This window comes from Phoenix dactylifera, chromosome 14, assembly GCF_051530095.1.
Source record: "Phoenix dactylifera cultivar Ajwa chromosome 14, Ajwa_hap1_PhDact_Kaust_v1.1, whole genome shotgun sequence".
Taxonomy (NCBI): Eukaryota; Viridiplantae; Streptophyta; class Magnoliopsida; order Arecales; family Arecaceae; genus Phoenix; species Phoenix dactylifera.
The window spans coordinates 18,665,571-18,677,500 of NC_143203.1; the positions used below are offsets into that span (position 1 = coordinate 18,665,571).

General features: G+C 43.2%; 1 protein-coding gene across 5 annotated transcripts in view; it reads right to left on the reverse strand.

Moving 5' to 3' along the window:
* Window positions 1–279: 279 nt before the first annotated feature.
* LOC103714865 (superoxide dismutase [Cu-Zn]-like) overlaps window positions 280–11,930 on the reverse strand; it is a 14,281-nt gene continuing 2,630 nt past the window's right edge. For 2 of the 5 annotated variants that reach the window (XM_008802300.4, XM_008802301.5), the window contains exons 7-8: window positions 740–793; window positions 280–585 (exon numbers count right to left, since the gene is read on the reverse strand). In XM_008802300.4, coding sequence (XP_008800522.2) covers window positions 557–585; window positions 740–793 — 83 coding nt within the window. In that variant the 3' untranslated portion in view covers window positions 280–556. Of the gene's footprint in view, window positions 586–739; window positions 794–996; window positions 6,352–8,686 lie in introns of all 5 variants that reach the window. The other 3 variants (XR_016398322.1, XR_016398320.1, XR_016398321.1) reach the window with 3 other exon arrangements.

Consider the following 11,930-nt stretch of genomic DNA (forward strand, 5'->3'; position numbering starts at 1 on the left):
GCACAAAGGCGGTGCAAAACATGGATTGTTGCAACAAGATGAATAGATGGCAGAATTTGCATTGGATGCACCAATTACAGCAATTCCCACACTCTAAATATTGCATGAGAGAGCATGGATGGGTGCGAACACAACGGTGGATTCTCATATGATGAATGCACTCAAATTCTGGAAGAGAGAAAGCATGAACAGGTGCGGTCTCATTGAAGAAAACACGAAAGGCAGTAATATGATAATATCCACATGATAATGCACTCTCACTTCAGTTAGGGCCATGTCTTATAACAAATTGGAGAGTATTAGATGAAGTTCAGGAAGTTTGTATTGTAATAATGGAAATAATTTGCTACTGATATTTACTTAGTTCTTTGTTTATATATTTGACGATTAAACCTTAGATGTGGCATACAAATATATGTTCTTCTCATATAAATGCTGCGGCATGCAGGCCGAAAAACCACAAGTTTTCTTATTTGACTTACGCTATTGTTTTCCCATCAAGGAACATGGAAAAGGAAACATGCCGTTGGTTTGCAGTGCACGGGCCCTGTAATCTTCACAAATGGCCTCGCAGTCCAATGATGCCTGGAAAATAACAGAAACTGGCTCCGTAAGTTAAAACAGGCAAGGTGGTCAATTCAATATATAAACCCAGAATAGCAGCAATGTTCCCATTTGAGGAGAACAGAACAAGGAGAAATAGTTCATTGCGTGAGATGTATAGTTCCAGAAAACCCACCACAGGCAACTCTTGCACCAGCATTTCCAGTGCTTTTGCTAAGCTCATGTCCACCTAAAGTAGAAAAAGAAAATTGTTTCAGCCTTATCTGCCCACATGAGCTTTTGGAAGGGGGAAAGATGCATAAATGCATAAGTGCACGCATGAGTGTGTGTGTGCATGTGTGCGCGTGTGCGTGTGTGAGAGAGAGCGCAGAATGAATGCAACTTGCACATGAAGAACACTAAACTATGAATATAAAAAACATGAAGGCATACTTGATATTATACTTGCAATATCTGATTGTGGCCGTGGAGCATTAAAATAACGGAGGAAGACAAGTGCTTGAGGCCCCCACCATTGCGGGCATCTAGAAAGAGTCAAACCTACGCAGCCTTATCCCTGAGTATAGAGAGGCAGTTTCCACATTTCGACTAGTGACCTTCAAGTCATCATGGAGTAACCTTACGATTGCACCAAGGCTCATCTGTCACGCCCCGGATCCGGATCCGTGACACGGCCGTGCTATTGCCGACTACCGCCCACAATAGCACGCAGCCTCATACCTGGGAAATAGGGTAGTCAAACCAACCAAATCTTTTCATGTGTATTCATCTAGTACAACATGCTGGTCAGTACCCAAATACAGAGCTTCTACGTAGTTTATATACACAAAAGTATATACTTGCTTTACCCCAAAAGAAAGAAGCGCTAATACCAAATTAACGTGTCTCTGGCAGCTATCAGTGGTGAGGATCTGAAAGAAAAAAGTAAATAAACGGATATGAGCTACACGGCTCAGTAAGTAATCCTGCATAATCCTACCGGATCAACCAGTAGACTAAACATGTAAATCAGGGTTTTGAGAAGCTGACATGCATGTTTATCTAATAATCATCATGGCATAATAAGTATGCGATTTAAACAAAGCAGTAGTGCAAATCACAACAATTTTCATAATATATGCATATGAAACCGTGCCCCCAGCATGCCGTGGTCCTTTTTCTCTCGGATGCTACTACGAAGTCCATTCGGCCACTGGCGGGGCCAGCTAGTCATTCTCGGCCACTAGCAAGGCCAGCGAAGTTATTCTCGGCCACTAGCAAGGCCAGCTCAGTTGCATTCGATCAGTAGCATCTTTGAGCCCGTTACAGTGCCTCTTGGCTAACTAAGACTTTATAAACTTACATGCATGATTAAAATATCAGTATCATCATGTCGCATACATAGCCATAGCTTCTGGGATCATGCAAGTTACTTATGCATTGTAACATATCAGGCATGAAACATATATACTTAAAATAAATGCTTAGGAAACATTAATAACATAATATGATCCATAACAGGATTAGGACAGGTTACTTACAGTGATTCGCCTTTCTCCTAGGTCTCCTGCGTCCTGGTGACGAGTCCTAAGTCACCTGGATTTTTGTCATAATAACAATATATTATTTTCTTTTCTACCTGAAATTTAGCCCAAGACTAATTCCTCTGTATTGGGGTCTTGGCTGGGCTCATAAGTCTTAATTGGCCTTCCGATTGGCCACTAAGCTTAATTCCCAGCTTAATTGGGTTTAATTTTGGTTTAATTTATAGTCTGGCTTGTCCAGACTTAGCCCAATTTGCTTGGGCTCGGGTTTAGTCAAATTTGGCTAAACCCTTTCCCTCTTTTTTTTTTTTTTTTTCTTTTTCTTTTTCTTTTTTTTTTTTCTTTTTTTTTTCTTTGGGCTTAACGGGTTGCGGGTTCGGATTCGGATCCGACCCGCGAACCCGTTATTGGGTTCTTTCTCCCCCCTTCCAGAGGCTTCCGCCTCTTCACCTTCCCGACCCCCTCTCCCTCATCCGGCCGCTCTCTCTCTCTCTCTCTCTCTCTCTTTTCTCTCCGTCGTCTCCACCGAAACCATACCTCCGGCCGGCCCTCCGGCTCCCCTTCTTCTCCTCCGGCCAGATCTGTGGCCTTCCCCCTCTCGGTCACTCCCTCTCTTTCCCTCTTCTCTTCTTTGTCTCTACCGAAGCCCATGCTTCCGGCCCTCTTCTCCGGCTCCCCTTCTTCTCCTCCGGCCAGATCTGTGGCCTTCTTCTTCTCCTCCGGCCGGATCTGCCGCCTCCTCCTCCTTCCGACCTTCACCGAACCCTCCCCGGCCAGATCTACCAGCCCGGAGTGGTGCTTCCCCTTCGGGGCGGCGACGGTGGGAGGCCGGCCCTTTCCCTCTCCTTCGAAGTGATGCCGGAGGAGAGGAGAAGAGCCGGGAGGTGGGATCGAGGCCGATCTCCTCCGGGAGAACTTCTCCGGCTCCGACCACGGCGAGGTAAGGCCGTGGTCCGCGGTAAGTGCCCCCTCTTTTTTTTTTCTTTACTTTGTTCTTCTTCCTCTTCCGTTTTCTTCTTTTTTTTTTTTTTTTTTTTTGTGGGAGTCTCGCCACCACCTCTCGGCCGGCGGAGAGGTGGGGCTCGGCTGGGGCTCGGCTGAGGCTGGCGGCCTTGAGGCCGCGTTGGTCGCCGGCACGGCAGACCCGGCGGCCCTTGGCTGCCCCTCAGCCCTAGGGCAGCCACGGCCGGGGCCTGTCACCCGCAGGCCGAGTCCGGCTGGGCTCGGCCCGGGTGGCGTGGGCTCGGCTTGGGCCGTTCTCAGGCCGGCCCGCGGCCTGTTGGTCCGGCCCGCAGCCTGTGGGTCCGGCCCACGGCCCTCCTCCTGTTCTTCTCTCCCGTGCCGGTCTCCTTCTCTCTCTCTGTGCCAGTCTCCTCCCCTCTGTTTCATCAGTGAAACAGAGGGGAGAATACCCTACAGAGGGGTATCTCCACTCCTAAAATTTTATTATTTAACCTAAGGGCCACTTACCTGGATTTTTGCTGGTTACCGTTGGGCCGTTCCTCCCCCTCGTAGTCCCTCCTTCCTCTTGGAGCTTCAGGGCTCTTCCGCCTTAGGCTCCAGGGCTTCGACTCTCTCTCTTTCAGTGTTCTTGGGGGCCTCCGACTTAGGGTTGCCGGCAGGGACTTAAATAGTGGTTTAGAAGATGAGACCCCCCCCCCCCTCTGAGAGGTCCCATCCGTTCCATGCCTCCCCTCTCCGGGAATGGCCGCCGTCCCCCGTCTCCGGTGCGCCGGCATCGGCTGCCAGCAGGGGTGGGGGTCACCCTTCCCTGTCGGTCTTATCCCTTCGTACTGGCTACAGTATGATTTTTTTTTTTTTTATAATAATCATTATACTGGCTACAGTAAAATTTGGGCCCAACCCTTAACTGGGCCTATTTTTCTATTGGGCCTAGTAGGTTGTGGGCCCGGACATTACATTCTTCCCCCCTTAAATAAATTTCGTCCTCGAAATTAAACATACCTTGGTTCTCGAAGAGCTGAGGGTAGCGTTGTCGCATCTCTTCCTCCAATTCCCAGGTAGCTTCCCTTTCAGTGTGGTTGGTCCACTGGACTTTAACGTAGGGAATGGTGCGCCTTCGGAGGATTTGCTCTTTTCTGTCTATGATGCACAGGGGAGCCTCCTCATAGGTTAAATCTTTATTTAATTGCAGAGGCTCAGGTGGCACCACATGGCTGGGATCCGGAACGTACCTCCGTAACAAGGAGACGTGAAAGACGTTGTGTACGCCTGATAGCTCTGAAGGTAGGGCCAATTTGTAGGCAACTTTGCCTATTCTAGCAAGAACCTCAAATGGGCCAATGTAGCGAGGACTTAATTTGCCGTGTCTTCCGAATCGGGTAATACCCTTTGATGGTGAAATTTTTAGGAAGACAAAGTTCCCCTCCAAAAATTCCAAGGCCCTTCTTCCTCTGTCAGCCCATCTTTTCTGTCTATCCTGGGCAGCCTGAAGCCTTTGCTTAATTAGTAGTACCTTGTCTCTGGTGTGCTGGACCAGTTCAGGTCCTAGCATTTTCCGCTCCCCGACATCATCCCAGTGTAAGGGGGATCGGCATCTTCTCCCATAGAGAGCTTCGTATGGGGCCATCTGGATACTGGAATGGTAGCTATTGTTATAAGCAAATTCCACCAGTGGTATGTGACTATCCCAATCTTATATTAGGTATCTTTAAATTGCATGAACAATAATCTGCCCTACTTTAGCATTGCTAGAAGGTGATTCTGGATCTCACATCCCCGTTAAAAGAAAAGGATGTATACTTTTATTGTAAGATCTCTATTTAAAAATCTTCTTCTATTGTACTCTTTCCACTAGACGATGATATGTGGAATTATCATCCATAATTTTTTTTTTTCACCTTCCTCATAAAACAATTTAGACTTGCTTCTTAGTGATAAATGAAAGCATTTAATAATTGCCCCTCTATTAGAGATAAAATAATTTATTTCAAATCTTACAAACATGATCACTAAATACAAACTCCTGCAACATCATGTGCTATTGGGCATGTTCCCGTATCAATTCTATTGCTGATTCCACTCGCATTTCCTAATGACCCCATGTCATCATCATTCTCTCTCTTTTTTTTTTATCAAAACATCAACTAATATTTGTTTAATTGATTTATCACAGGATCACAAACTACTGCACTTTATCCAATGTAGAATATTTGAGCCTAAAATATTCTTCAACATTGAAAATTATTCTCAGAATTTACTAAATGACTTCCAATCGAAATATTAATCTTGCATTATAATTTGCAAAGATCTAATATTTCACATTCCAAGTAAACAAAGGGGAAACTCTTAGATCTCATTTCTCAAATATACTTTCTTTCTATATAATAGTTGCCTGCATAATTTGTCATACAGATTTTATCCTCGAAGAATATTAAAAATATCTTTCCTTGTCCAAGCCTGAAACAACTTATGAATAAACCCTATCCTGCCATCAAAATAATTAACTTCAAACTAGAAGTATCATCCACAGTACCCAGTACCAAGTTAAACTTCCAATATCACCTATATACTGATACATAAATAATCACAATGTACTTTAATATTCCATGGCTAGTACTCCACTTAATATCAGTCAAAATATACTTTAATCATAATCCAAAATACAAATTACTCCATCGAGAAATCTCCAAAATAATTTATTCTTATTTTGGCATGGCTTGCTAGCATTCTGATTCAAAACACCAAAATCCTTAGTAGTCTTAAATCTTAAATTCTGATACCATACCTGTCACAATCATGCCCCTAGAATGGTTTTGTATTAGCCCTAACATCTTTCTTTTTGTTGCTCCTTGTCACCTATCAAAATATTTGTGTCAAGCAATTTTTGTGACAGACCGATGATGCGACCAATAAAATCTTTTCTTTCCTTTCCGGTTATGCGGAATCTCACTAAATGAGACTTAACTACCCATTTCCTTATTAAAGCTTAAAATTTTTACTCATGGTTAACCTATTGCTCTGATACCACTAGATGTCACGCCCCGGATCCAGATCCGTGACACGGCCGTGCTATTGCCGACTACCGCCCACAATAGCACGCAGCCTCATACCTGGGAAATAGGGTAGTCAAACCAACCAAATCTTTTCATGTGTATTCATCTAGTACAACATGCTGGTCAGTACCCAAATACAGAGCTTCTACGTAGTTTATATACACAAAAGTATATACTTGCTTTACCCCAAAAGAAAGAAGCGCTAATACCAAATTAACGTGTCTCTGGCAGCTATCAGTGGTGAGGATCTGAAAGAAAAAAGTAAATAAACGGATATGAGCTACACGGCTCAGTAAGTAATCCTGCATAATCCTACCGGATCAACCAGTAGACTAAACATGTAAATCAGGGTTTTGAGAAGCTGACATGCATGTTTATCTAATAATCATCATGGCATAATAAGTATGCGATTTAAACAAAGCAGTAGTGCAAATCACAACAATTTTCATAATATATGCATATGAAACCGTGCCCCCAGCATGCCGTGGTCCTTTTTCTCTCGGATGCTACTACGAAGTCCATTCGGCCACTGGCGGGGCCAGCTAGTCATTCTCGGCCACTAGCAAGGCCAGCGAAGTTATTCTCGGCCACTAGCAAGGCCAGCTCAGTTGCATTCGATCAGTAGCATCTTTGAGCCCGTTACAGTGCCTCTTGGCTAACTAAGACTTTATAAACTTACATGCATGATTAAAATATCAGTATCATCATGTCGCATACATAGCCATAGCTTCTGGGATCATGCAAGTTACTTATGCATTGTAACATATCAGGCATGAAACATATATACTTAAAATAAATGCTTAGGAAACATTAATAACATAATATGATCCATAACAGGATTAGGACAGGTTACTTACAGTGATTCGCCTTTCTCCTAGGTCTCCTGCGTCCTGGTGACGAGTCCTAAGTCACCTGGATTTTTGTCATAATAACAATATATTATTTTCTTTTCTACCTGAAATTTAGCCCAAGACTAATTCCTCTGTATTGGGGTCTTGGCTGGGCTCATAAGTCTTAATTGGCCTTCCGATTGGCCACTAAGCTTAATTCCCAGCTTAATTGGGTTTAATTTTGGTTTAATTTATAGTCTGGCTTGTCCAGACTTAGCCCAATTTGCTTGGGCTCGGGTTTAGTCAAATTTGGCTAAACCCTTTCCCTCTTTTTTTTTTCTTTTTCTTTTTCTTTTTTTTTTCTTTTTTTTTTTCTTTGGGCTTAACGGGTTGCGGGTTCGGATTCGGATCCGACCCGCGAACCCGTTATTGGGTTCTTTCTCCCCCCTTCCAGAGGCTTCCGCCTCTTCACCTTTCCGACCCCCTCTCCCTCATCCGGCCGCTCTCTCTCTCTCTCTCTCTCTTTTCTCTCCGTCGTCTCCACCGAAACCATACCTCCGGCCGGCCCTCCGGCTCCCCTTCTTCTCCTCCGGCCAGATCTGTGGCCTTCCCCCTCTCGGTCACTCCCTCTCTTTCCCTCTTCTCTTCTTTGTCTCTACCGAAGCCCATGCTTCCGGCCCTCTTCTCCGGCTCCCCTTCTTCTCTTCCGGCCAGATCTGTGGCCTTCTTCTTCTCCTCCGGCCGGATCTGCCGCCTCCTCCTCCTTCCGACCTTCACCGAACCCTCCCCGGCCAGATCTACCAGCCCGGAGTGTAGCGGGTTTGCGAAGCATACAAAGAAGGTTTCCAAAATGACCGCCCTTGTCCCTTTCCTTTTTCCATTCAGTTGGCGCATCTCGTTGGGCGTGGAGAAGCATTGGGAACCCCAATATCTTTCTTCGGAGCAGTTTCTTTTCCCGTTGGTCGCCGGCACGGCAGACCCGGCGGCCCTTGGCTGCCCCTCAGCCCTAGGGCAGCCACGGCCGGGGCCTGTCACCCGCAGGCCGAGTCCGGCTGGGCTCGGCCCGGGTGGCGTGGGCTCGGCTTGGGCCGTTCTCAGGCCGGCCCGCGGCCTGTTGGTCCGGCCCGCAGCCTGTGGGTCCGGCCCACGGCCCTCCTCCTGTTCTTCTCTCCCGTGCCGGTCTCCTTCTCTCTCTCTGTGCCAGTCTCCTCCCCTCTGTTTCATCAGTGAAACAGAGGGGAGAATACCCTACAGAGGGGTATCTCCACTCCTAAAATTTTATTATTTAACCTAAGGGCCACTTACCTGGATTTTTGCTGGTTACCGTTGGGCCGTTCCTCCCCCTCGTAGTCCCTCCTTCCTCTTGGAGCTTCAGGGCTCTTCCGCCTTAGGCTCCAGGGCTTCGACTCTCTCTCTTTCAGTGTTCTTGGGGGCCTCCGACTTAGGGTTGCCGGCAGGGACTTAAATAGTGGTTTAGAAGATGAGACCCCCCCTCTGAGAGGTCCCATCCGTTCCATGCCTCCCCTCTCCGGGAATGGCCGCCGTCCCCCCTGTCTCCGGTGCGCCGGCATCGGCTGCCAGCAGGGGTGGGGGTCACCCTTCCCTGTCGGTCTTATCCCTTCGTACTGGCTACAGTATGATTTTTTTTTTTTTTTATAATAATCATTATACTGGCTACAGTAAAATTTGGGCCCAACCCTTAACTGGGCCTATTTTTCTATTGGGCCTAGTAGGTTGTGGGCCCGGACATTACATCATCCTCAATGGAGCATTAAGATAATAGTTTAAAATTTCTAAGAATTCACAGCTAATAAATGCAACTTGGGTTTAACTTGCCCCAATCAGCTAATAGGCATCTAGTTTGCATGAGACTAATGAATAGTACAAATTCGCCTACATGAATCAACACCTATAATTTCAAACTAAAATTCTTCACTCATAATCTTCTTAGAAATCAATACTTCCTTGGAAATTGGGCTCACAACATTCTCAATAAAACCTTTATGGGTGTCACACCTGCTGTACTTTGAAAGGAGACCTTTGAATTCCCTTATCTACAATCCATAGTCCATACAATATCCTACCTATCAGCAACATATGTAACTCAGTTTTCAGTTGATCTCAAAACCTCAATTAATGGACACTGCTCACAACCTTTTAAGAAGCTGTATGGATGAGAAGCTAGTTACCATACGCAATCTCTCCACAAAGGTTGGGAACCAGCCAAGGAGAAGAGATAATATGAGGAACAATGAAATCATTGATCCTACAATCCCAAGATTTTCAAGATGTGTTAAATCTAGGGATTTCATATGAATAGCCTTGCCAATGTCTTCAGCATCTTCCTTTCTCTACTTCCTCTATGTAGGTAATTCAAGTAAGAACATGTTTGTTTCCTAGAAACAGCAGGGCCTTAACTTGAGTTCAGTTGGAGGTGGGCACTAACTGTTTGCTTCCCTGTAACCGAACTCTGGAAAAGTTCCCAGTTCACCTTAAAATAGGCTTTGCACTGGGGAGGAGAATGAGGGAGTGGAGTGGGGGTAAGCAAAGCAACTTCTCAGAGCAAAGCACTTAATGCTACTTTCACTCCTTACAAATTAGTCATTTAAGCAATATTTAAGTGATAATTCTTATATAATATTTTAGTGATGATCTTGATGTCTCCAAATTACATTTCCTATGCAGCAACTTCCTGCAAACCAAACAGCAGACTTAGCCAGAACTTGAGTTCAGCACTGTGAAACAAACATGATCAGAACTCATTTAAAAACCCAAGTTCAGATGCTTCTATCACTTACAAGCAAGCAGGCATGCCCTAAGTGTATATATGTAGGAGTCTGATATTTCACGTCAATAAACATTAAAATGTACCAACCAACATAACACTCCAAGTTTATCTCCTCTCAGAATGTGATATATCTCCCAAATATAGTATCTAGAAACGCTTAGAAGATGGCATTCCCAAGCAATATATGCAATATAGAAATACATGCGATATAGAAATACAAGTAGAAGAGTGCCTAGAATTCTTCATGTCAGGGTAATATCCTGCGAGTAAACTCTCTCTTTTTAATCGCCAAGAAATAATATAAATGCTCTACAGTTAGGCAGTCACTTGGACCCGTGAACACAGACCTAACCAGAATATCCAAGCCAAACTCAAAAATTTATGGTCGAGTATGGGTCCAAAGTTAATGCATAAAACTTTTTTGAACTGAGTATAGGTCTAGCAAATGTCCATGTGAACCAGACCAGACTGGACCCAATAATACAATTATTTAGGGCATGGAGCTAATTCTTAAGAACCTGACTCAATCTGGAGCTGATAGCTTACCAGATATATAATGTATACTTTTATAAATTTTGCATTTCTTATACATTATACTAATTGCACTTTGAAGCTATGTCATTAGTGAATTATCTTAAGGACTCAAGGGAGTTTGGCTCAATAAATAATGGTATCCACTTGGTACCTGGACCTGATACTTATCCAATACAAACTCGACAAGAGGCGAGAAGCATATGGATCTTAACACCACTATTTACAATTACTTACATGACTTTAAACATAGGTAACCACTTAAAGTTATGGAGGATTGGAGATTACTTATTTGGGGCTTGGACAGATGGGGTTCGGCAGTTGGATGAGGGTAGGTTGCCTACAGTATGGAGAATATTTAATATGACATCCTCTACTTTAATTTACCATGCTTATCACTTCCGGAGTTAGAAAGGGAGGTCAGTGTTTTTTAACATCTCTCAACTTTGATTCTGTTAGTTATGGTTTTCAGCCTTGACCCAAATGGTCGAAGCCATGTTTTCAAACTCTTTGAAAAGGAGATCACATACGAATGCTAGAATACTAGTTTCTTTTACAGCAGGAATACAAGCATGTGGAAAAAGATATAAAAAATATACTACCCATAATTGAAAATGCCATAGATTGTGGTGTGAAGCCACACCCAATAGATGGCGGCACCATAAGTAGCATTCCTACTTTATTCTGAAACCAGTCCATAATAACTATTAAAGAATTATGAGTTATTTTTTCTCAACTATGGTATGTAAGAAAACCCTTTTTTAAAATATCTTGTCAATATTTAATGTAACAGAGTTCAACCAAAATCAGCTTCTAATCCATTAGATGCTTTCTAATGCAGCTTTCAGCTGAAACCCTAAAAACAAAACCAAAGCTTTTCAGATTCTCCCCAAAATGATCCGTAACCAACATTGGTTATGGAGTTTCAGCTGACACCGGTCTGCAGAGTCATTTCTTATGAATATACGTGCAAGGTGTTCTTTTCTAACAACTTAATAATATATTTGATTTCTGGAAAATAATTTATAACTATTAGACTTTGATTCTACAAGTTTTAAGAAAACAAGAAGCATTTATGTGTTTGGCCGCAATCAGGAATAAGTAATCTTTTTCGAAACTTGTAAGAACTTTTTTTTGTTAGCGTGCATGCATATATTCTGCAACCCACCCCCCACAAAAAAGAAAAAAGATTGGACATCTTGAATAGTGGATTTCAAGATTTAAGCTCAAATTTGTAAGATTTGTTTCCCCTGCAAAAGTGTCAATTGCCAAAGCCCAATAGGGTTCTAAGACGCTTTACAATCCTCTTTCGTAGACTTTAGAGATCAATCATCTTTAGCTGCAGAACCTGTAGAACTATAAATAAAACAAAAGTCTTCTTAGTTTCCATAAAAATATAAATTAATTAATTTTCACGTCATTTGTAACATTATTTGCAATTCATATCCAACACAATCATACTTACAACAATGTATATAGATTGTCATGTGCTATAGTTTCCTAAAAGAATTGAACAATATATAAACTCTTAAATGATATCAATGATATCATATGCATTTTAACATTTTCTTAGTTGTTCACGTTTATAATTTATTAGTTTCATCATCATAACAACCTAAACTATTCATGCATACATCAATATTCTTTACAATGATATCTAAGGTATCTTCTCAACTTG